Here is a 26,787-nt window from a genome sequence, read left to right on the forward strand (position 1 = left end):
TCTGAAGCAAATGTCAAGGCATTTAATTGTATTCATAAATCTTAAAAATTGTACAAAACAAAACGCTATACAGCAGTCTTTAAAAACTACACGTGTAAAAGTAGAGCTCTGAATAACTAGTCTGCCATCTAGTGTCCATCTTTGCACTTCATGTACACATCCGGAACCTTTTCCTCACTAAATCTAGAACATTAAGCAAAACAGTCACAGACATTGAAGACAATTCAATATTCATCAGCAATTTATATTCCTGTCCACATAGAGAAAGCAAGAGCAGACTATGCACCTGTACGTCTAGTATGAATTTATATACTTTTTATGCAAATTACTGGTTAATATAAAAATGACATGCATTTTGATATAGCAAAAAGTAGAAATGTTAGATTAAAAAGAAATAATGCATAACCAAAATGCTCCTATCAGAACACAGAGCTTTTCTGTGGAAGCTCAGCATCCTATAGGAGTCATTACAGCTCTGTAAACTAAGAGGAAACACTAGATATGGGTCCTTTTATCAGCTGTCTGACTGGAGATGAAGGGAGATTCTGAAATCCAGCCCTGGAAGCTGAGAGAAAAATAAGCAAAAGCCAGTGTTTAATGCAATAAACAGGGCTAAATAAAAACCAACTGGCACAATCAAGGCAGCTCCCCTTGGACTGTATTTCATGTGACTTTACATCGGAAGTAGTGCTATTTTTCATACACCACATTATTTGTTGCTGATGTTTTGCACGTGATTTTGTAAGTACGATTTTTTGTGTTTTTGAAAGCATTTATTTAATAAAAAAAATACAGTACAAACTGTAATATTGTAAAACATTACAACATAAAATAAGTTTTCTATTTGAATACATTTTTACATAAATGTAATTTATTCCTATATTTATGCTGATTTGCAGATCAAGAAACATTTCTTATTATCAATGTTGAAAACAAAGGTATAAAGTTCTTTTTTAAAACTCGTACTAATCCCACACTTTTGGATGGTAGTATCTCACCTAGTCTGGTGCTGGTCTCCATTAGCAGCAGCTGTGATTTTTCATGGAAAGACAGCAGTTCCCTCATTATACAACACTGCGAGTCCATCTGGGAAGAAAGACAACTGCACATGACAGCAGCTCTCAAAACAGCTTTTTAAAAGAACATGACAAATAACCAATTCTCTCAGATATATTTATGTAAAAATGAAACCTACTCATTCTGACCTGTGCTTATAAAAATACATAAAATAAGTGATCATAATAAATTGTATTATATTTTAAAAACTTATTGCTGACAAATGGGTAAAACCTTGTGATTTGAAGCTTTTTGTTACACTGAATAACATTTTAGTGGATGTCTTCTGTAAATAAAGGTAAAAATGCATAAAAAAAAAAAAACAGGGCACAAACTAATGTAAGATTTTTTTTTTAGCTATATTAAACTTTTATTGTTTTGATACTTTTTTGTCTCTGACCCAGTTATATTATAATGCAACATTTACTTTCGGCTCACAGCCCTCAATTTTATTTCTGGCCCTTTGTAGCAAAAAGTTTGGGCCCCTCCGGTATATAGTTGCCATAAAATGGTAAAGAAAACTACTGGCCTGACTGATTTCTATGGCTCTCTGGTCTGAATGGATACTGTAGTTGAGTCCTGAAGTCTAAAGCATCACGGTCTCACCACTAACTCCATGTTTCTGAGTAGTTTTTGCTGTCCCATGAGTACCGCCTTATAGTCAGGTTTGTTCAGAATGAGCTGCCTCTGTGAGGACTTGGCAAAGCACGATGGGTCCAGTGGCACCCCCTTCTCTTCACCCCGCTCCACACATCTGCAACGGGACAGAGATGTACAGCTAACAACCAATTCAAAGAGAATGAACCCGAGTATCCTTCTGTATCCATATGTGTGCTGGTGTGTTTATGAAGTTGTGCTCACTTGTCTAGTTCGTCAGCTTTGCTCCGGTGTTTGTTCAATAGCAACTCCCATGACATACTTTCAGCCTGTAACCTTCATGAGTACAAGAAGACCATTACCATGGCAGATGAACACAGAAATGAAGTAAATCAGATTTCCACTGTAACGTCTTGGATGGATGAGAGCAGATCGAGAATTACCTGTTAATGTCCTCCTGAATGCGTTCAGTGGTCACGTTAACAACAGGGTCACTGCATATACAGAGAGAGAGAGAAATGTAATAAACTGGAGTGTGCTTCAGGATTGAAGGACTAATGATAAATGTAATTAAAATGGAAAAACTGACTTTTACCTCTCAACAGTTGGAAGTGAATTCTGAGTTTCTCTTCTAATGTCTTTAGTCAGGCTATCCCACTCTTCATTCAAAGATTCAACTGGAAGTGAATGGCATTCATATATACATCACAACATATATTTTGGACATAATTTCATTATAAATAGAATTATATTTTGGACAAATTTCAGTAAGTATGGGCATTTTCTGTGATGTTATCAATACGGTTTTTGCAAATTCTGCAGAACCCTAATATATGAGTTTTTGTTGAAATTACAAAACATTTTGCTTGTGTGTTGTGTGAATGTGTTGAAAATGACATTTCCCCAATTACACGACCACTCTCCACTCAAGTTTTTTTTAAAATTATATATATATATATATATATATATATATATATATACACATATTAAATACATGACATTGCAATAGAAATTACATTGAAGTATATTTTAGTTTATTCTTTTTAAAAGTATACAAAGGTGTACTGTACTTCTTTTTCCAGAAGGTTCATATCGTTACAAACCAGTATGACTTGCTTTCTTCTATTTTTTTTTAATCCATAAAGTGAAAGCTTTTTATTATTGTCTCTTATTACATGTACTAAAACAGTTGAAACATTTCTAAATATTCCTCCACCCTTCACCTTAGCTTTCTCAGAAGTTTATCAGCTGGCATACCACAAAACAAGACAATATATATATATATATATATATATACACATATTAAATATATAAAAGATTAAGTTATTATATTAAATGTTATTATATTTTAAATTATTAAAAACTTCTTGCTGAGAAATGGGTAGGCTTGAAGGATAGTGGCAATTGATAAGCATTTAGTTTTTTTCCCCTAAAGAAATAGATGCTTTTATTCAGCAAGGATGCATTAAATTGATTGAAAGTGACAGTAAAGACGTATATAATGTTACTAAAGAGTTTTCAATATTTAAAAATATATTTTTAAATAAATTAAGTTAAATTAAATAATTTTTCAACTTTCGGTTCATCAGAGAATCCTGAGGAAAAAAAAAATCAACATTGATCATAAGAAATGTGTCTTGAGCAGCAAATCAGCAGATTAGAATGATTTCTGAAGGATCATGTGACACTGAAGACTGGAGTAATGATGCTGAAAATTCAGCTTTGCATCACAAGAATAAATTATATTTTAAAATATATTTGAATAGAAAACAGCTATTTTAAATTGTAATAATATTTGACAATATTACTGTTTTTTTTTTAATCAAATAAATGCAGACTTGGCCAGCATAAGAGGCCTTTTAAAATCAAACATTTAAAAATCTTACCAAGCCTTTGATTCAAAAACTTTTGAATCATTCCTTTGTGATGAAGCTAGTGAAAATGTTTGCAGGACAAGTAAAAATCTGAACAACTGGCTCGACCGGAACACCCTGACTTACCTTGAGCCTGCAGTGTCTCTGCATCAACCCCAGGAACAGTGTTCAGACTATTTTTGGCCCTCTTCACCGTCCTCTATGCACAAATCGGGAAAATAAATGGTTAGATTCAGGAAGAAAAGGCAAGAAAGTGGATTCATGGTCACAATGACAAAGCTGAATCTAATTTCCTTAATAATATGCATTTTAAAGACCTGCATAGCAGCTTTAATTAGCATCTCCAGCCTCTCATTATCAGGTAAAGACAGACTGATGGTTTCACACAGTGCTAAAAGACACAAAGAGAAGAGAAAATCAACACAATCATAAACAACTCCAGCATGATGTCTGGTGAAAGTGTCTTTGATTCAGCACTCACGCTGCGAGGAGCTGGAGAAGGCCGGCAGAGAGCGTCTGCCTCTGGATGATCTCCTCCAGGATTTCCTCCGTGAGGCAGGGCTTCGTTCTGGAGCAGTAACGGTCACACTTTCCCTGATATGGTCCTCAACAGAGCTCATCTTTGAGTCCTCCGGCTGTTCCTCCTCTCCTAAATGCTGCATTGTTTCAGGAGCAGGTGATGTGCAAGGTGATTTCTGAGGAGGACCTGAGATGTGGTTACTATTATGAGGCCGTTTGACTCCATTAGACACTTCTGAGACCTAGTTGAGACAGACGAAATGGAAAAACAACACAGCATAAGATACATATACTGTGGTTGTCTATGCATTTCTCACATGACTAAAGACACTGGAAGCTGTAATAATGCATAATGACATTTTAAAAGCATAACTAAGGAACAAGTCAGTCTCAAAATATAACAGGCACTGAGCATAATAATGATTTTGGCTATAATGTTCTTTTAAACTACACGTTCAAAAGTTTGGGGTCAGTAATGTTTTTAATGTTTCTGAAAGTCTCTTATGCTCACCAATGCTGCATTTAATTGATCACAGTAAAAAGGTAATATTGTGAAATATTATTAAAATTTTAAATAACAGTTTTCTGTTTGAATAGATTTTAAAATGTAATGCATTCCTGTGATGCAAAGCTGATATCAGCCATTACTTCAGTCTTCAGCGTCACACGATCCTTCAGAAATGATTTTAATATGCTAATTTGCTAAATAAAGGTCTTTTTTTGTTTTACTGATCCCAAACGTTTGAAAAGTACATTTCAAAAACAACCGAAACCAGATTTACGTTACCCTGTTAATTATACTGATGTTGCTGGCATCACACCTGTGAGAGATTAAATAGTCATGAAGATTACAACACAGGGAAGAAATTACACAACCTCGTTTGCTGCATCCAGTTTACTGTAATGTATTTTAAATAACGGTTATCTGTATTTGTCCATTAACAAGTCAAAAAACTTGTAACATTATGGCGAGTTTAGCTGTTTGACAACAACAACCGTGTTAAACGCTATTCTAAAAGCTGTGCTTCATGAAATGACATTCTTCATACAGAAATTATTATCACATGTCAATGGAAAATATTTAGTACATAATAGTCCCCATGTTGTAAATAATAAGATACTCACGGCTCGAATCCTCCACTCCGAAGTTCCGCCATTTTCTTTCAAAGACCGCGCGTGCAGTCTCAAATAAGCCCCGCCCACTTTCACGTCCGCCGTGATGGTTCTTGGGAACTGTAGTCAAGTTACATTAGCGTGAAATGATGATTCCCATGTTTTGGTTTGCGACAACTATGTTTGATAAACTATTAACTAATATAAAATGAACCTAGCATGAAAAAAGTATTCCTTAAAATTGTAACAGGCGAGATGTACAATTATGTGGACGCTCAATTTTTTACACAAATTGCAGAGCCCACTGCATAAAGCATAAAACCTTCAAGCCTGTTACTTAAGTTATTTTGCAGAGACTTAAGCAGAGACAAAATACTTAAGTTATTTTGAGGTAAAAAAAAAAAAAGTCAAACAAATATATTATTTCATTTATGGGAAATATAAGTTTTCTGGAACTTCCCGAGTAATAGCTTCCTTTTGAGCAGGGGGGCTCAGTAAACTTCCAAAGGTGGATAGAGGACAACTTAACTTTCAGATGAATATATTATTATTATTAATAAAAAAATAATAAAATAACTTCAATGGTAAAAAATACATGAAGTTAACACATTTCTTTTATTTTCCCCCTCAAACAAGTATTGTTTCTGTTTGTGTTTATAAGAAACGCTTATAGCAGAAATATCTTACCATATATGATCAAAAAGATTGAGAAGCACAGATTCAAGCTACATTTGCAATCCTGTTACTTATGTCCTTGCATCCCATTTTGGCATAATCATTTTTATTTATTTATTTAAAAAATGGAATTACTGTATAAAAAATAAATGTAAAATAAAGCAAATAATATTTAATGCGATCTTCAAATTTGACAATCAACATTTTCTGAATGTAAAGGCCTTCCTTTCCCTGAACATTTTCTTTTGAAAAATAATATTCATCTGGAGACAAGCTTCAGGCTCTATTTTTACCCTACGCCTGTTGAAATATTGATATAAAGAAATATTCCATTAACATACAGTATTTAATAACATATCACACCACATTGTGCAGTCATATCATGTCATTATTTGCACTCCTACATCTGATTTAAAGCTTAAATGTAAAATAATGTATTTTCACCTTGCTTTCCTGAAAGTATCAGCTCATATCATATACTGCTTTGTTAATCCAAAGCAGTACAAAATTAGCTTGTTCTCTAAAATTAAAGTCTTAATAAGAAAGAGTCGTGGAAATAAATAACACAACAACAGTTTGTTTTGGTCATTTATAAGTCTTTCTGAGATTTGTCTTTTTACAAAATGATGAAAACGAATTAAAACAAAACAAAAAAGAAACACTTCTTCAGAATCACAGCCGTGTGCCTCAACCGCACTCAAACGCACTCTCATCCTCAACACAATACTGTAGTTTTCTTGGCCTTCAGAGCGGAGGGGGTGGTTAAAGATGTCAGTAGAATGAAAATGAAGCTAAATTATTAAGACAGAGCAGAGACAGGGAGGAAAAAGTAAAACACTGGGGTGTGTACAGTATTGAGTTTCACGCCCATCCTTTCGCATCTCGCAGAGTTTGCCACCAGTCAAGTACTGTGTTCCTGTAAAGCCCGTTCACAGTCTGGTCACGATGGGCAGCAGCTGCTTTGGTGACTGTTGGCAATAACAGTTCATTTAGGCAACCTCAGGGTTCCTTTGCCCAGCAGGAACTGCAAAACTCTGTCCACCAACAGGGCGGCGACAAAATCCAAAACTAGGACCTGGGCTATTATTAACTTAAACTGCAAAGAGAAAGAACAGAAAAACATATTAATTATAAACAGCTACACATGAGAGGCCAACTTAGAAAAAGGCTGAATACCAATTTGCATACTATACAGCATCCCAAAATTGGATTAGTCCATCCCAATTAATATCATGTTGAGAATTTAAGTCGAAAGTACCCGGGTGGCACATTATTTCAGGTGGGTTTTTAAAAAGTATACATTCTATTCTTACAAACACTTTGTGTGGAGAATTGAATTCCAACAGAACCTAGAGACAATTTAATCACAATGTATTATGTCACAATTCCGGTGTACTGACTAAAGGCCCGTTCACACCAAGGATAACTATAACAATAAAGATTTAAAAATTGTTCTAATTCTTTGAGAATGGACAACTACAACAATAACAACACACAGAATAATTTTTTCCACCTGGTGAATGATAAAAACTTTCACAGGCAATCAGAATCCACCCGACTTTAAAGAGCTCGAGCATTTAAAGTGGACAGATGGAAAAACTGCAGCACACGCTTATAATAAACAGAATGTCTGTTGGTGTGGATGCTAATAGGGTTATATAATTATAGTTATCGTTCTTGGTGTGAACAAGCCTTTGCTGCATGCTTAAAATACAAACACTTTTCTACTGACATTCTAGTATGTGAATAGTGTGGTGTATTGAACTCATACCTCAGTTGGAATATCCACTAAGGCAAACTGCTCATTGAATTCAGGTGAAGATCCCGTCAGTAGCCCTACTATGGCAAGCCCGGATAATCCAATGCTCCACAGCAAGGGCCGATTCTCAGTGAGAGACTCCATGAAAGGATGACCCTGAACAAGACAGTGTTGAATCTTAGGCTGCAGGTCTCAAATCTCATCTGCGCTTGCAGTGTTGTTATTGTAAAATAAAACTATTAAAAAGTGTTTTAAAATTTAAAAGTGTGCTCTGGCAACTAACTGAAATAAAAGAAGTTAAAGTAGTAAAATTACTTAAACTTAAAAATAAATTAAAGCTAAATAGTTGACACATGAGCACATATAATTACTAAAGCTTAAAAATAAAAACCAAGTATAAAAAGCTAATTCAAAATAATAATAGTGCTATAATAGTTCATAAACAATATTAAAATAAAACACTGGCTTGTACATTCAAACTTGGGACCTCAGGAAATGCTGTTATGTGATCAATTGCAATGCATTTTTCCTTTCACAAATACATTTTTGGATGAACTATTTCTCTAAATTAAATAGAAATCTGATGTGCATGTGCTACAAAGCATCATTATATGTGATTAACATCAAAGTAAGAATTAAAGTACCTTATAATTAATGGCAAATGTGGCCATTTGCATGGCCATGGACATGATGTATACAGTACTGTTAATGAGACTGGGCTCAAACTCTTTGTACAGGTCCACAAACTGCTCTGACCTGCAGGAGGGGCGAAAAAGGATAAGAGAGAGGTGAAACATGAAGCCAGATTGCAAATGTTATGAAAATCAAACACAAATGTGAACAATGACGTGTTCACATGTAAGGAATGTCTGGTACTGATTGAACAGCCTAAAGAGGCGTTCACACTGAAAGCGATATACAGCAACCCTAAGGCCATCATTTTTAAAGACAGTTGATGATATCTGACAACATGAGCCATTGGCCAAAGTTTGGGGACAGTAAACTGAATTATACTTTGGGTTTTTATGTATACAACCTGCAAGTGTTACCAAGATTTTCTAAGATTTGTGACAGAATTCTTCTGTAAAGATACTGGGAAATCCCACTCTTATTTCCATTCATACCTGGGTGGGCTTCTGCTCTGTGCCCCTCTGTACAGGTATACCAGACTGCAGAAGTGGACTGCAAACTGCAGCAGCACTGTGAGGACAGTGTACAGGTTGAAGATGTTCGGTAAAGGCCGCTCTTTGGACAGAGTCTTCAACGGCTAAGGCAAAAAACAGACATGGCTTACAGTCAGTGAAACTCGGTCCATCACAAACTACAAGCAGCTTGACAAAGCATTACAGTCTCACCTTTGACCTTGAGATGAAGAGAAAGCAGCCGGCCAGCAGCAGGCCCTGAAGGGTCGCCTGGAAGTCGCTGAATTTGACGCCCTCCAGGTAAAGCACAGACTGACTGTAGGCCAGAACCAGAGCGTTCAGCGCCAGGATCTTAAACATCTGCAGAGTGGTCACCAGAGTGCAGCGCCCCTGTTTAACCACATGACAGACTGAAAACAGATGGGACAACGTTAGGCCAACTGTACATAGGACTAAATGAGAGCGCTCAAGCATGTGTTACTTACTGCACTGTATGGAGGACAGTTTGGAAGTGAATGGAGCAGCAATGGAGGCGTCACCCAATTTAACCACCTGAATCTGATCCTCTTCTAGCTCTCGCAGCACCTGACTGATCCTCTCCTATGACACAAGTAATTTATGCAACATATGGTTACATATATGGAGTAAATAGTTCAAGCTTAAAGGCATAGTTCACCCAAAAATAGTATTTTTCCCCATACTATGGAACTCAATGGCTACCGTCTACTGGTTACCAAATATCTTCTTTTGTGTTAAACAGAAGACAGACACTTATACCAGTTTGGAACGACATGAAGGTGAGTAAATGATGACAGAATTTTCATTTTTAGGTGAACTAGTTAAATGCTGACATTCAAAACATGTAAACCACAATCAGACTTGAGCTGCTTACCTTTTGTGCAGCGAGCTGCTCCTCTCTCTGGGCTATCATTCTCTGTCTGGCTGCACGGGAGCTGAGTTTGACCCCTGAACTCGGGACTGGGGGTCTGGGCTCTCCAGAGGAGTACTCTTTGTCTTTGCTTCTCTTCTTTTTCTCAGGCATGTGCTCTGGGGCGTTAGCCAACAACGCCACACCTGGTAAACACAAAGGACATGATATGATTTGAGTACATCTACTGTATATCAACCCTGTAAAGCCTGACACATCAAAATAATAGTCTGAAAAAGATTTTTTTTTTTTGAAGTGGAAGAGTTTATTGGAACTTTAGATAAAAAATAAACAAATCCAATTTTAAAAAAAGTTGCCGTGCATGTGTTTTTTGTTAAGTATCATATTTGATGCATCATGACAGCAAAAAAAGACACGTGTGCCATGACCCGATGAGGCCTTTTACTTGATATGAAAGTATGAACTATCAATCAGACATCAGAAGGCATGTAGTAAATTATGTACAACAGTTTTTCAATAAAGTTTTGATCACATTGATAGTTTACAGGTATTATGCTTATATTTTGCTTATCAGATATGAGACCGTAGACTTTATAGAGTAGTCTTTATAGATAATGTTCCAGATTCAATACAAGACAATCCGTAACATGCTGCCAATTGACACTGAAATTCTCTCTTAAATTGTAAAAAAAAAAAAAGATGAGCACAGTTAATGCACTCATATTTGTTTTTAGAGCAGTGGCTCTCAACCAAGAGGCTGGAGCCCACTAGGGGGCCTCATCAAACTTCCAAAGGGGCCTTGAGATGACACTAAATGATTTAAAGTAAGCCATTACAAGATATTTCTCTTTTTAATTCACCCCCTCAAAAACTGTCTTTAAAGAACCAGGGTTCACAGGCCGTGCCAGGTTTTATTCCCGAATCATTTTTCAAAGATCTGAATAACTGTATTTCCATGTTTCTTCAGGATAAGAAAATAATATTTGGAAAGGAAGAAAGAAGAGTGTGGATTGGCAATGTCAAATTTTGTATACTATTACTGGGCAGCCAACCTACATGAACTGATATTTTGGCTTTCTGATAGATCAAGTGATGAAGCTCCACTTTGGTTACTGACGGAGCAGCATGCGTGTAACCCAGTATCTCTACCTTCACTGCTCTGTGCTCCAATCCCAGCGAGCAAACACTATTCTACGAATAACCCAATTATCCGAAATAACCCGATTTGGCATTTCAATTGTGGTCTAGAAACGGAATTAATTATGTTAAGGACCTTTTCAAAGACGGCATATTTATTTCATTCCAACAGCTAAGAATGGACTTTGAGATCCCTCAGTCCAATTTTTTTAGGTACCTACAGGTCCGTAGTTTCATAAAAAAACACTTCTCTCCTTCCTTGAACCAACCAGAAGGCGGCTGGACAGACGAGTTGTTAAATATGGGCCTTTTTCCGAAGGGTATGGTTTCTATACATGAGTTCATTCAAAGAACTGCCTCCCCATCTCTAGATCATATAAGGAGGCAATGGGAGGAGGAACTGGGAAAAGAAATATCTGATACAGCCTGGCAGTGTGCAACAGAATTGGTGCACTCATCTTCTGTATGTATTAGACACGGACTCTTACAATTCACGGTGCTTCATAGGCTTCATCTGTCTAGGAGCAAGCTGGCTAAAATGTATCCAGGTTCAGACTCATCTTGACCCAAATGTGGTTTGGAACCAGCAGACCTGAGTCATATGTTCTGGCGATGCCCCAGATTAAAACGTTTTTAAATACTGTTCTAGAACAATATTTACTGTGTAAAGCGTACTACAAATAATTATACATTGAAAATGTGTCACTTCAGTGTCATTCAAATAACTGCACTCTTACATTGTGTAAAAAAATACAAAAGTAAAAGTACCAAAATACAAAGTAAAAATGTAAAATGGCTTTAGTTGAGTGACAAAATAAAACCCAATTATTTAATTTTGGAAAGAAAATGTTGTCTTCTTTATAATATCACACATTACATTTTCTTCACACAGTATAAATAGCTTTCTGTATATGAAAATATATTGCGTTGCTGATTTGGACAACTTGACAATGATTATGAACTAAATCTGACCTGCACAAGTCTGCTCTTCAACCCTCCAGACTGCACACTTAGATTTCATTAGGAAGTGTCTTACTTTTGCATTGCTTTAAACAAAACCAAGTGCAGGCCCAATTTAACATCTATGACATTCTGCTGACGAAGATCAGCATGTTTAATGACTCACCTATGTGAGCATGTTTGAGCGCACCAACATCATTTGTGCCATCTCCACACATCAGCGTAACGAAACCCAGTCCCTTCAGACTAGTTATGACAAACTCCTGCACAGACAGGAAAATCAACATTGTTAACCATGCTGAACAACAATGAATGCAGAGCGTGATAATTCAACTATCAGCAAAGGTTTCTCAAAAATATAAAAATGACCTTCTGCTTAGGGCTGACACGAGCAAAGACTCGCACATGAGGAAGCAGGGCATTGAGTAAACGGGGTTCATAGGTCAACCTGGCCAGTCCCTCTCCTGTCACACAGAGGTCATACCGCCTGACCAAATCTGAGACTGAAGAAGTAGGTAGAGGGAGGCACACGCTGCAGTCTATGGACACCCACTGCCATTCAGCTGCAAAAAACAGAACAAACAGAGGTGAGGGGATTCAGCAAAACATTTACTTAAAATATGTTCGTCCAGCTCTTTTAGGGCAGTATTGTCACACACCTTGACTGGGGCTTTGCTGCAGTATGAGCGTGTGCTCCTTCTGGATGAAATGCAGCTCTCTGGCCACATGACACGCTGTTAGAGGGTTGTCACCGGTGATCATTACGACCTGTAGACAGATAATGTGACAAATGTTAGAAGTGTTGGAAACTATTCCTTAATACAGAATTCAAATAACCTAATAAAACTATAAATATTCTGGCAAGGAACTACACAGCCCTGTGCAAGACACATTATACATTTAATCAAAATTGAGACAAATCAGACGTCTAAGACTATGTGACAGACAAGTTTGGCTCGACTTTGATCAGATTGTGAAAAAGAAAAATGTGAAAATTGGTATCAAATCACTTAACTTTTTAGAAATAATACTTCAGGAATCATTCTAATATGCTGATTTGGTTGTAAAGAAACACTTATTATTCATTTTTAAACCTGCTTAATATTTTTTTGTGGAAATCCTGATACACTTTGAATGTAAGGTTCAAAAGAAAAGCATTTATTTGAAATATTGAGAAATATTTTGTAACATTACTCTTGGTCAACTTAATGTGTGTTTGCTGAATAGAAGTATTATAATATAAGAATATAAGTATTAATTTATTTTTAAAACCAAAAATATTACTGATACCAAACATTTTAATGATTGTGTACATATAAATACATAAAAGATATATAAATACAACATTTACATGTATTTATAAATTCAAATATACATTATTTAAAGTTAGCTAACATAATAAATATAAATAAATATTTATAAATATCTCACCAGTACACATAACCATTAACTAATTTTATTTATTTATATAAAACCAGTTCCTTTAATTTATTAAACCATTTCAAAACCTTTAGATTTGGGCCAACTTGTATAAATCTTTCCAAAATCTTTTTGCATACAAATGTCAAATGCAAAAATGCAAGTACAAATTAGCGATACTTCCAAAATCCAAGACAAACACCCACCTGTTCATACCTTTTAAAAATTGTTTTAAACAGTGCAAAATTGCCAATACTATGGTGCCAATACAGACATATTAAGTGTTAACTAAATACATGTTAACATATGAGTTAATCCACTCACATGGTGTGAGGCCTCTTGTATCTCTCTGATAACTGTCTTACTGTCGGTCTTGAGAGGACAGGACACGACCATGAACCCTGCAAAGCGCAGGTCACACTCCAGCATGTCCCGGCTCACCTCCCTCACCTGCACACACAACAGACTGTGATAAACTACAGAGCATGTGTAAATGTGACGTTTAGGGTTTAATTCAGTGGTCGCTGCTGAATACCTGCTGATGGCTCAGATGGCCAATCTCTTTGTATCCCAGTGCGAGAACTCTGGCTCCCTCCCGTGACATTTCTCTGTGCACCTCGTCATAGCTGGCAGGACACTCAGAGAACTGAAAAACAACAATGCCTTAATAAATTATTCAGAACCACCAATCTATAGCACCTATTTAGTCGTCAGAAGTTATAATGCACCAAATAATTCCCTCAATTTCAGGTAAAAATGGCAGCAACAATTAACAGTTGTGAAATAAAAAAATTTTTGGTCCTCATTAAAGCAAAAATCACAGCCAATCAAACAAAGCAATTAGGGATACATAATATATTGAAATAAAAACGATAGTGCGATATGGCTTGGTGCAATTTTTAAATTGACTTAATTATGCGCTGCGTGTTTCAAAGTCAAGCACGGTGCTGTGTTCGTTTACACGCTCATTATGATAATAAGAAATGATCATGATGTGGTGTTTCAGCGTCTCAGAGCGGCTTGGTTAATATACCGTGAATTGAGCTGTTCTGAGACGCTGAAACCAAAGATACTCTTAAACCGCTCTGACTACTGAAAAACCATTTCATGAGCTGCGTGTGTAAACGAACACAGTGCCATGCTGAACTCTGACACTTGCAGCACATATATAATAAGTTGCCAGCAAAATAAAAGTTTGATAGTTTAACATATGACAAAAGTTTAAAACTAAATTTAGATATAAATAGTTGTATTGTAATTTAACAGTACTATAATGTTTTATTAAATACTAAATTAAATATTTTAAAATTTTACAGTAAGATACGTTATTACAAATTAGGCTACTTCCTATTTTGTTTAATGTTTTTATTCAATAATATTCACAATAAAAACATAATTATTATTTTAATTAATTATTAGGGCCGTAATAATAATTATTATAAATATCGCATGCGATTTATCGTGCAGCCCTAATTATTATTACTGCATATTGAATGGTTTAAAAACTAGGCTATCGTAGTAGGTATTTATTTTTATTGCCATGTCAGCATCTAAGGCTATCTTCATGGCAAAAACCTGAAATAATACACGAGTAACAAACACAAAATAAAAATTCTACAAGATTATGCAAGATTTTTTTATATTAACATATGATAAAAAAAAATCTAACATCCTTTCTGGTAAAATCTTACTAAACAAGTTGCTGAGTGAACATACTTCATAAAAAAAATGAAGCCTTTAAAACTCAAGTGGAAACAATTTTTTTAAAACTGTTCATTTTATGGTTACTGAGAAAGTTTTTACTTGATTTTAGTAAAGAGTAAATGCCCAAAGTGTTAACCCTCACATTTTTTGAAGTGTTCCCAAATTATTCAGGGTGATGCTCACCCCCCAAAAAAATCTTCAGAGTAAAAACTCTTTTTATTCTCTATGCAGATCCATTCCCCTACAAAGTCACCCCAATCATTCTAGAATAATTAATTATTTGCAAACTCCTGTATTTTTCCCGCAATATGTACCATAGAAAAACATGCCACGTTGTATTTCAATATCGTGGATCCCTAAAAGCAATCACTTTACCAAAATAATTTTACAGGGCTTCCTAGACTAACTAGTCAACTAGTTGTTCTAGCAACCAATTGACTTTTGTTTTAAAAATGTTTTACACTTTTCCATATCTCTAGTCAGAACCCAGTGTAAAGGATAACCCTGGGACTAAAGTATGTGAGGGAGTAAACTTCTCACGCTAAGCTAAAAAAACGTTAGCAGTGTAATCATTCAGTGTTTGTCAGAGCTGGTACAGATCTGCTGAAGAACACAGAGAACTAACTATCAACAGTGTACCAGACATATACCTAAAGAGCAAAAGAGAAGCTCACCATGTCCTTCAGGGTCTCTGGTGCACCTTTAACGGTTGAGATATAGCAGAGCTCAGTGGAGCCCATCCGCTCATATGACGCCAGCACTGACATCCTCTTCAGAGCACTGGCGAAATGAAACCTCTGATGGATCTTCAGCCCCGGAGTCTTTATGCTGCGAGGAAACACCTTCTCATCTACATAAAGGGACAGAAACCAGGTCATACATCACAAATTCAACTGTGTCTACTATATGTTGCGTTAAACCAAACAATTACTCAAAATGATTAACACTTTTTCTGACATTTTGACAGATAAATGGTTTTCAATATTCTACTTTGTTTTGGTGAACGGATCTGGATTTAAATCAGACCTTTAGTGAGCGTCCAGTCTGCTGCGGTCAGCATGGCCTTTTCCAGCGGATCGCCCACTAGCTGTCCATCATCTAGTGTGACCAGCGAATGACATGTAGCCACCACCCGATGAGTGTCCACTGGAATATCTGACACTGGCGTCACTTGTTTCCCATCTCTAAGGAAAAGAGGAACAGAAAGAGGCCATGGATGTGCTTTTCACATTTCTGGGGTTCTCTGAAGTCATCATAGTTGGGTACACTTCAATAATGGTGAACAGAAACTACATCAAACATCATTTTTGTGCTTCCATTTAATCCAATAGCAAAATAAAAAAAATCCACAATAGAGTTTCTATGACTTTAAAAAGAGGAGAAAATGTAGAGAGATTGAATACGCTGGTCAAAAAAAAAAGAGGAAGATGTCAAGCTGTTTTAACTATTTTTCTGTAGTTTAATGCCAAGGTAATATGTTGTATTGGTAATATGCATGTTGTAGTAGGTAATATGTTAACTGTGAAAACACAGTCTGTGTTAAGGGTCAACAATGAAGAAGGAAGATCATTTGCAAGCTGTTCAGGCTTTACCTGAGTCCTGCGACGCCACGGACTACCAGGCTGTCGCTTGTCAGGGTGCCAGTCTTGTCAAAACAGCAAATCTCCACTTTCCCAGCGAAGGGGATTCTGAAAGGTTCTGTGCAAAACACATCTGTAAGGGAAGAATATGAGAGGCTGAGTGTGAGAAGGGAGAGATTAGAGCGATTCGGTCACGACTATGTTGAATCCAGTGCAGTCACTCACAGAGTTTGGCCAGGGCTATGAGAGATGTGTTAACAGCCAGTGAGAGCTCTATGGGTAATTCAGGAGGCACTACTGACGTGAGGATCAGAGTGCACTCCAGAAACAGCTTATACTTGTTTCTGTTCGGGTCCTTTGTCCCTGAAAGACACACAGAGTGAAGTATGATAGGAAAACTGATGGGATATGCTGTTGATATGCAAGCAATTTCATATCACGTATGCACAAATAAAACATAAGCTACCGTTCAAATGTTTTGGGGACAGTACGATTTTTTTTTTACAATAAATTAATACTTTTATTCAGCAAGGATGAATTAAATAGATCAAAGGTGACAGTAAAGACATTTATAATGTTACAAAAGACTGTATTTCAAATAAATGTGGTTCTTTTGAACTTTCAATTTATAAGAATCGTGAAAAAATGCATTACAGTTTCCAATAAAATATTAGGCTGTTTTCAACAATGATAATAATAATGATTTCTGAAGGATCGTGTGACACTGAAGACTGGAGTAATGATGCTGAAAATTCAGCTTTGCATCACAGGAATAAATTACTTTTTAAAATATAGCAAAATAGAAAACAGTTATTTTAAATGGTAATAATATTTCACAATCCTACCGTTTTATTGTATTTTTCATTAAATAAATGTAGCCCTGGTGAGACTTCTTTCAAAAACATAAAATCTTATCAAAACCAAACTTTTGAACGGTAGTTTAAGTACAAAACTAAAACAAATTTTTAGAAAACACAAAGTTGCTTGGAAGGTATAAATAGCCAAGAGACTTGTGTAGAGTAGAAAAGACATTACCAAAAAACAGGAAATAAAATAAGAAAAAAAAAGAATGAAAATCAAAATAAGTTAAATAAATAAATGTGTTACTGCAAAACAGAAATGTGCAAAACAACACATTTTCAAAACAGACTAGTCATCTTAAAGAAGCAGTTCACACCTGAACAAAGCAGAACGCACAAGGTTTGAGAGACTGCTTAAATATTGAACTTATCTTAAAAGCAAGTAAGCAGTAATTAAAGTGGATAGATTCTGATGAAAAAAACACCCTTAAAAATCCTTTAAAAAAAGTCAACTAATTAATCAGCTTGTTTTTGGACAACTAGTCAAACTATCCCACCCATCCCTCCCCATAAAAGGAGATTTCAGATGAATGTGACTCACCCTCGACCCAAACATACACAGCTGCTGCGATGGCAAAAACCAATAGGAAAAGGATAAAGATAAAAGTCTCCAGGTTGTTGGCTGTTACCCTCTTCACACCAAACAGAATCGTTCTTAATAATTTGCCCTAAAAACAATAACAACAACAAAGGTTTAGACATTTTTCGAACACAAAACAGAAAAAGAACGTTGTGACTAATTTTTCCAACCCCATCCATCATTCTTCTCTGAACTGCTTCCTGTCAATATTTCACTGACCTCCAAATAAACAGTAGCAAAATGTCTAAACAAATGTCTCTCAAAAACATGTCTCTCGATGAAGCACCTCACCTGAGAAGTGTAGAACCCCGTCCGCAAAACATACGCAACACAGCCATTGTCTACAGCTGTGAAAAGACAGAAAAAGAGAGAGTACAATTACATATACAAATTTTAAACTCACAATTAAGTTATATTGGGCATTAGAGCTAAAACACGTGTAAAGGTTCTTGAGGACCAATCACAGCCGTGAGTACTAACGTTTCAGGCCTGCACTGGCTCGGAGAGGCGGGCTGTGCTGAACCACTTTGGTGCCTCCTGAGATGACGTGAAGACGGGAGTCTGTTTGCAGGTCCAGGATCCTGTCAGGGTCCAGGTCCTCTACAGGCTCCTACAGACACAACACAGCCAATTAGAGACAGCAGATTCTGCTGAAGTTGGCTGCTGATTCGGTGGCGAGAGCAGCCAGACGCACCTTCATCTGAGGTACAGACTCTCCTGTGAGCATGGCCTCATCCACAATGCAGCGGCCTCGCAGTAGCAGCACGTCACAGGGAACCAGGTTATCTTGAGGAGAACGTCCTGTGATGACATGAGGAATAGACGCTCATTAACGTGCTCGCAAATATTAGATTTACACTTCGATTTCATTTGGATGTATGAAGTCAGCACTTGTGTAGAACATCACATGAACTACGAACATGTGACAACCAGCAGCCAATTACTTTATATCTTAATTTTGAACAGTATAATCTACCGTTCAAAGTTTGGGGTCAGTAGGTTTTTGAAAGAAGTCTCTTATGCTTGTTTGATCAAAAATACAGTAAAAATAGTATTATTGTGAAATATGATTAAAATTTTAAATAACTTCTTTCTGAAGGAAAATGTTTTAAAATGTAATTAATGCAAAGCTGAATTTTAAGCATCATTACTCCAGTCTTCAGTGTCACATGATCCTTCAGAAATCATTCTAATATGAGAGTTTGCTGCTTAAGAAACATTTCTTATTATTATCGGTGTTGAAAATAGTTGTGCTGATTAATATTTTTGTGGAAACAATTTTTTTTTTCAGGATTATTTGATGAATAGAAAGTTCAAAAGAAAATCATTTATTTGATAACAGAAATCTTTTGTAATATTATAAAAGTCTTTATTGTCAGTTTTGATCGATTTAATTCAACCTTGCTGAGAATAAAAAGAAGGAAAAAAACTTACTGACCCCAAATGTTCGAACGGTTCTTGTAAAACAATTAGCTTAAATAAAAATGCAAATACATATTTTTAAGCATGTCTCAGATGTAAAAATATTTTTGAGCCACTGTATGCCATTCAGATTCCATGAAACTCACCAACTGAGACAATGTCTCCAGGAACTAGTTCATCACTGGATACAGGCCTCCATTTTCTGTTCCGATAGACCTGTTACAGATGAAAAGAGCTCACTCTTATTCTAAGACGCTGTTTATTAACCAATTAATAAAGTAAGAGAGGGAGTGCCGTATCTCGAAGACAGTCACTGCCAATAGGCACTGTTTAACATGAAGCACTGAAGTTCAGTCTATTCCTTTTATGAAATAGTTACTACATAAAACCTATTTTATTTAGCATATTCTTTGAGCGCCATACTTTCGATAAAATATATAGTCCCTGACAAGCAAACAATAACAGAACGTTTTCTATTATATTGTAGCTGTGCTTGTATGTCACTAGGGCTGGGCGATATAGCTAAAAAATGTATCAACGATATAATGTTTCATATCGTTCGGTATCGATAATTATTGACATTTTTATAATCTTTTTTAAAACAAAGAACAATAGAAAAAAAAGTTTACATTTAACCACTGCATTTTTAAATTAACTCAATTTATTGAGACAAACAACATATATATAAATATCTTTTTTTTTTGTTGTTGTTTTGTTTTTTTGTTTTAACAGTCAAACACAAAATAAAAATTAAACCAATATCTAATTTCTAATGTTTTATATGCAGATTAAATAGGTTAAACTTTTGTCTCATCTCCCGAGGCCACAGGAGGGCACAATGAGCAAAATAAATAAGCACATTAAATTGCAACGCAAGGAAATTACTGTAAAAAAAAAACGTGCATTACGTCTCTATATCATGCACTATATCGAACATTTTTATATCGTTATCGAAGAAGGTGTACTGTCGATAAATATCGATACCGTTTTATCGCCCAGGCCTATATGTTACTATATTGTGGATGACATCACAGATGGAACACTGTAATGACCAATCAGAAGACAGAACCAGCATTATGTGCTTTATGAAGAACATTTCAAAAAGAGTTAATAGACCAACATGGACATTTAACTACAGCTGAACCAAAACTGGAGCCAGGAGCTGCAGTTACCTGGATCATGTAAGGTTTGTTCCCCATTCTGCGGATTTCTGACATGTTCCTCATCTGCTGCTGCACCAGAGATGCTTCAAATGCCACAAGCATGAAGAGCGTAAAGACACTGTAGTACCAGTACTCATCCAAACACCAGAGACCCACACAAAACACCTACAGGGGAACAAAAACATACAGTTCATACCATACTCATAGGCTGGTGTTTCAGGATTGAGAACCACTGCCATAAGACGATGATGCATTTCTAGTACACTCATGTATTTATAATGCACAGGCCATCAATCCATCATGCAAAAGCTCCATAAATATCAGTAAAATCAAACCGCATGCTCTGCAGACGTACCTGGAAGACAAAGAAGGGTGCTGTGGCTCTCTCCTTGAAGAGCTCCAGGAAGTCCGGCACCATCATCTCTGCACGGTTGGTGCCATAGCACTTCTCTGCAGCTCGTAACTGATCCTCCTCCTGATAGCCTTTCCAGTTTTGGAAATGACTCATGGGAAAGTTGATTGGAAATGCCACTGGCAGAAAGCATTTCTTCTCCTTGCTGTCGTACACATAACGGATCTTCTGGAACTCAAAGGACAGGATTTCCACTCCATCCTCATCCTGCACGAAAAATGAGGCTTTACATAAGACATTTTTCACCTGTTATAACCTAAAATTAGGGTTTCCACACCTTTGACCAAGGAACAATTGACTTTTCCATGTGTTCATGAAAATATGAAGCCTAAATAATGGAAAATATTAGAATGTTTAGAATATTAAAAATATTTCATTTATTTCCAGGACATTTCCAGGCCTGACAATCACGGTTTTTGAAACTGTATGACACCTGTATAACAACATTTGAGACAAGCACCATATCACAATAAAAATAAAGAGATGGTGGTCTATCCTATTTAATTAATCTGATGGTCTTTGGTCATTTTAGACCAAAAAAATGTTTTGATTTTTTTTTTTTTAACTTTATTAGAATACCACGAAACTTGGTGACTTTTGTGGTACTTGCTATATGAACACACACACACACACACACACACACACAATCATTGATGTGATTACAAAAGGCTAATCGATCTTTAAAAAAAGTCACTTCAAAAATACAAAAAAGACTGCCATTGGAAAATAAAGGGAAATATGAAAATTACAAAAATGTTCAGAAATTCTTTGAGGTACAATCTACAAATCAGCCAAGATGAAGTAATCTTTGATAATGTCTAAAAATCTATCTAAATGCAAAACCTAATATAATAATAGGCCTGTGGCAATAATCAATATATCGACTTATCGCGCAATATATGTACATGACCGCAATAATTTTTGGTGACGCAATATATCGCCCACTATATATGCTTAAAAATTAATGTCACTATGTTTTGTACATTCCACTTGCGCCTGTGTCTTTTGCAGCTTCTCAAAATTTAAGTTTGTTGTAATTTGGAAGTGTGTAGGCCTTCTTGCATTATTATGCGGTTACATTATGATTATATATTCAGTGGCATAAAACGGTATTTAAAATGACAATAATATCGCTTATCGCAATTATTTCTGGGGCAATATATCGCACAACAAAAAGTTGTTATCATGACAGGCCTATATAATAATGTCTGAAAATACTTAGAAACAACTACGGAATGTGAACCTCAATATGTACATATTATATATAGGGCTATAAAAGAATCTAGTGGTTACACCATGGTATTACATATTATTTTCTTCATTTCTCCCACTAAATGGCACCAATCTGCCTTCCATGCATTCGATTCTAAAATACCTCTGCTCTGTTTTTTAACTTAAACATTGTATTATCTGAAAATAATATGAAAATGTATTTCGCATATTTGTATTTCTATAGGAATAAATGGTGCATAATAAAGAAATTAATATTGTGTATTACCTTGAAATTTCCTCAAAATAAAAAAATAAATAATATTATTGCAACAAAGTATTCTACATTCATTTTATAAAAATAAAAAAAGCTACACTTAATATCTTTATTCCGTTTTGACAGCTGAGGATCGCAAGTGGGACTCCTAAATGTTGATGAAAATAAGATCTCACCTTATCCCTCAGAAGAGGCACCAATTCAGCGGAACCATGGTTGGGTGTTGGTATAACTTTTGCAAAGGTGGCTTTGGCTGGGTCAGACTCCTGTTGAAAATATAAACGCATAATTACAGTCCGCTTACTGTGCGAAATTATGAGATGTCCCAAACATATGGTTGGACGAATTACTTACTAAGTCAAACCTAGCCAACAAAAGCGACCATTCAAATGTGTTGGTCTTTCAAAATAATATTTATATTCAATGTTTACATCGCACATATGTGTTTTTATCACATTTTTCACCTTCGAGCAGGTGAGCCAGCAGTGCGCGTGCACGGACCAGTAGCCAGAAAGCACTGTCAGGACGTGCGCGATCCCGAGAGCGGCGAGCGCCAGCAGGCCGGCCTCAAAGTACTCGGCAGCTCCGTGAACTCCTAACCACGAATATAAGCAGCCTGGGTAGAGGAGGAGAAACGGGAACACCGTACCGTGCAGAACGCGTGGCCTGCGGCTGTGGAGAGACACTGATCTCACCAGCTCATCGCTCGGTGCACGCGCCTGCGTCCCCCCCGGCCCATCAACGCCGTCTGCGGCCATATTTCCCTCTTTTTTAGCTTCATCCATTCTACAGTGTGCCTTCCTCCGTCGACCCTCCTACTCTCCTCCGCCTCCTCCTTGCAGGCGCTGATGGGAAAAAGGCAGCTTCGCACCGGCCTGTTGTCTAGTGGCCACTACAGATTTCTGAAGAATTTCAGACACATACGACAGCTTCCGCATACGCAAGCACGTACGCCGGTGACGCAATATCCGGTGCATGTCCGTGTCTGAAAATTTTTCGGATTGACAGAAAATTTCATATGGAATTGCTATTATAAAAAATGTCACATTCTATAGGATAATAAAATAAAAGGCATATATTGCACGATTATTTATATTATTAGGGAAGTTCTGTATAAACAAACATTGTTTTACTTACATTTACTTTTTACATTTAGTCATTTAGCAGACGCTTTTATCCAAAGCGACTTACAAATGAGGACAATAAAAGCAGCCAAAACTAACAAAAGAGCAACAATATATAAGTACAAATGACAAGTCTCGGTTAGCCTAACGCAGTACACGTAGCAAGGTGTGTGTATATATATATATATATATATTATACGCACACACACACAAAGAAAAACAAGTAGATAGAATAGAAAAAATAGAAAGCTAGTTATTTTACTTAATAAATTACAGTTTACGTAGTAAGGGCGGAAAGGCTACTAGAACATGTAACGATATTAGATGCAATTAAATATGTTAATATATAATGCAATTTTCTCATTTTTTAATTTAAGCAAACTAATTTCTTACATCTGTATATTATACTAAAAATAACAGGGACAGGGTTTTTGACACTACAAGTGTTAAAGATACCTCTGATGGCACATAAGCTGCTTTCCTCTTGTATGAATGAGTATATTACCTTTCTATCGTTCTTTTATTGTTTGTTTCTTGTATATTTTTAATCGTATTGCTGTTTATTTGAACATACTGGAACTTGTGTGTGTTATAGGAAAATGAATAATAAAGTGAATAATAAAGAAAATAAATTAATCAATAAAGAAAACCGTTTTACTAGCACATAAGTGTCGCTGGTTAACTTTTGTTTTTTAAAAACAAAATATGACAATGAAAAAAAGAAAGAAAAATGTTATTTTAAAGAATCGGGTATGTTCAAAGCCACGCCCATTCTTTCACGCCAACCAGTGATACGACCAATAAGATCAGCGTAAGCGTAAATATTGCCCAATCGAATTCCTCCGGCGAGAGCGCGGACGTTCTCTTTGCACGTGTGCGTGATGATAGTAACCTTCACGAGAACCGAGTGAGAATCCAGGGTGTTCAACATGTAAGTAGTTCTGACTGACAGCGGTGTGTTAAATACTTGTTTTACATGTTGTATATTACATTGTCGTTCTTACTCTGTAATACGACGGCAGTAACAGTCTGATGGCAAGCCAAGCTTTGTTTCAACTCCATTAGCTAAATTGAATAGTGAATTGTATGAACTAGAATGTGTGTTATGTATTCAAATGACCCTAAAACTTTGCTGTCCTTGAACGCCTGTCCGTCATATTAGTTCTCCTTCTAAAACGTGAACCTGCAGTGTTGAGAATCCATTGTAAATCGCATGTAGGCTAATCTAATACATATTAAACTGTATTATAACAGGGAGGCGGCAATGGCCATCACAACCAAATACTGCCAGAAGGAGCTGGAGGAATATGGTGCATGTGTTGTCTCATATCCAGCATCCTGGCAAGAGAAGTGTCTAGACCTGAAGCTGATGGTGGCACAGTGCACTTCATCACAGTATGTTCATATATCATGCTTTCAGACAAAATGCATTTATGTTCTCTTGGCCATAAAAAGTTGTGTATTCTTCTATACAGGTGCATCTCAATAAATTAGAATGTCGTGGAAAAGTTCATTTATTTCAGTAATTCAACTCAAATTGTGAAACTCGTGTATTAAATAAATTCAGTGCACACAGACTGAAGAACATACTTTCCAGAATGCCAACAATTCACTAAAAATGTTTTTTTTATTGGTATTTTTCTTATGAAGTATTCTAATTTGTTGAGATAGTGAATTGGTGGGTTTTTGTTAAATGTGAGCCAAAATCATCACAATTAAAAGAACCAAAGACTTAAACTATTTCAGTCTGTGTGCATTGAATTTATTTAATACACGAGTTTCACAATTTGAGTTGAATTACTGAAATAAATGAACTTTTCCACAACATTCTAATTTATTGAGATGCACCTGTATATCAAAAATTTATCTAAATGTGTTTCTTCAACTTATTAAAACTGTTGTTTTACCATGCTTTTATTTATTTAGATCTATGACAATGCATTATAAAAAAAAAAATATAATTTAGTAACAACATATTCAAAACCTAATAAAATGTAATGAACTTGTTTACCAAGCAGACAACAGTGTCAGTGAAAACGAAATATTTGACGTTTCTTTGAATAATTTAGAATTAATAATAAAGGAAAATAATAATTTATATTTTTATTTCCCATCAAGCTGTATTTAGTCGTTTTTTTTTTTTTTTCCCAGTTAAATGTAATTTTCCAAAAATGTTCAAATTTGTAATTTCCGCTTAATGCTATTAAACACAATGCATCATTTGAGATGTAATGCAATGAGACTGTGGTGGAAATGTTCATGACTTTCAGTAAAAGTGGCTGAATTCAAATGTTAATTTTTCAAAAATAAAAAAATTAAAAAAAGTAAAAATCCACTGTTGGATATGTTAGTAGACAAATTAAATAACTAGCAAGAGTGTAGTATTTTATTTAATAGTTTATTTTCCTATAGCTGATAAAACGCCTAAATATACAGGGATTAAGACTATTTATTTTATATTTATTATGTTTTCCTCCTGTTTTTCTTCCATCTGAATGCAGTCCAGTGATAAGGAAGATCCGAACGGATTGTGCTGGTGAGTTTTCAGTGTTTGAGCGCTGTCTGCAGGAGAACCAGAGCTCTGCTGAAGCGTGTCAACCTCACCTCACACGTTTCCTTGCCTGTGTTGAGACCGTCAACCTTTCAGGAATAGGTAAGCAGTAAAGTCTGCGTTTCTATAATTATACCTGAATGTGTGACTACGTACAATGAATTAAAATATTTATAAAACTTTCTTCCAACAGCAAATGCTGCGCCGCAGCCCACATAGATGGGTTTTGTCACTGTTCTGGCTAATGAGGACAATAACACAGGTGTTTTATACTCAGTACCGGGAAGAAATAGGCTGGGAAAAGGTTTATTATCTTCAAAAAACAAGCCTCAATCTTTTGCACACCTTTATTCAAACTATTCAATGTGATGTTTTATTCTACACTATTTGTGAGAAATCATTTTTAAAAGTTTTCATGATATTAAAACATGAAGTTGCAATAAAATATGCATTCTGCTTTCATCTCTGTAGTTCTCTGCCCTTTTGAAGATTTAGCATCCTATTTTAGCAACATTTTACCAAAAAGCACAATTGAATCCATAAATATAAAGATGTTTTTTCATAAACCAATATTACATTTTACTGCGAGAATCTACCTGCGGTGGACTCATACTCAGAGATATGAAATTATGTTTTTAAATGAGAAAAAAAAAATCAGCATTCTAAATATTATTATTATTACTAATATTTATATTAATACTAATATTAATTAATATTAATATAAGGATTAAATGATCAAATTAATTTTAGATGAACATGCTGTTC

The 26,787-nt window shown here is 35.7% G+C and overlaps 3 protein-coding genes across 4 annotated transcripts; 1 reads left to right on the forward strand and 2 right to left on the reverse strand.

Annotated features, from left to right (window-relative positions):
- LOC107757351 (kinetochore-associated protein DSN1 homolog) lies at positions 1-5,267 on the reverse strand. Of its 2 annotated transcripts, none has more exons than XM_016574792.1 (11): positions 5,172-5,267; positions 4,834-4,867; positions 4,009-4,288; positions 3,845-3,918; positions 3,654-3,726; positions 2,249-2,330; positions 2,097-2,147; positions 1,918-1,989; positions 1,663-1,810; positions 999-1,086; positions 1-565 (listed from the first exon to the last, which is right to left on the reverse strand). In XM_016574792.1, exons 1-11 carry the CDS (start codon positions 5,201-5,203, stop codon positions 483-485), a joined length of 1,017 nt encoding a protein of 338 aa, XP_016430278.1. In that variant the 5' UTR covers positions 5,204-5,267; the 3' UTR covers positions 1-482. The 2 variants fall into 2 exon arrangements, with proteins under 2 accessions (XP_016430278.1, XP_016430279.1); XM_016574793.1 differs by lacking the exon at positions 5,172-5,267 and adding an exon at positions 5,108-5,171.
- A 1,142-nt stretch (positions 5,268-6,409) lies between these two features.
- LOC107757369 (manganese-transporting ATPase 13A1-like) lies at positions 6,410-23,313 on the reverse strand. The gene is made up of 25 exons (XM_016574824.1): positions 22,812-23,313; positions 22,524-22,613; positions 20,805-21,068; positions 20,459-20,614; positions 19,433-19,502; positions 18,559-18,665; positions 18,345-18,474; positions 18,156-18,211; positions 17,826-17,952; positions 16,650-16,787; positions 16,437-16,557; positions 15,871-16,028; positions 15,519-15,694; positions 13,676-13,786; positions 13,465-13,590; positions 12,381-12,489; positions 12,091-12,284; positions 11,888-11,984; positions 9,628-9,809; positions 9,221-9,335; positions 8,949-9,145; positions 8,718-8,860; positions 8,238-8,349; positions 7,606-7,749; positions 6,410-6,930 (listed from the first exon to the last, which is right to left on the reverse strand). The coding sequence occupies exons 1-25, from the start codon at positions 23,130-23,132 to the stop codon at positions 6,820-6,822; spliced, it is 3,555 nt and encodes a 1,184-aa protein (XP_016430310.1). The 5' UTR covers positions 23,133-23,313; the 3' UTR covers positions 6,410-6,819.
- Positions 23,314-24,308: 995 nt separating this feature from the next.
- LOC107757370 (coiled-coil-helix-coiled-coil-helix domain-containing protein 5-like) lies at positions 24,309-26,339 on the forward strand. Its single transcript, XM_016574825.1, has 4 exons — positions 24,309-24,402; positions 24,726-24,866; positions 25,973-26,124; positions 26,216-26,339. Coding segments are annotated over exons 1-4 (321 nt in total). The 5' UTR covers positions 24,309-24,400; the 3' UTR covers positions 26,242-26,339.
- Positions 26,340-26,787: the final 448 nt, after the last annotated feature.

Source organism: Sinocyclocheilus rhinocerous, unplaced genomic scaffold (assembly GCF_001515625.1).
Source record: "Sinocyclocheilus rhinocerous isolate Xijiao unplaced genomic scaffold, SAMN03320098_v1.1 scaffold383, whole genome shotgun sequence".
Classification (NCBI taxonomy): domain Eukaryota; kingdom Metazoa; phylum Chordata; class Actinopteri; order Cypriniformes; family Cyprinidae; genus Sinocyclocheilus; species Sinocyclocheilus rhinocerous.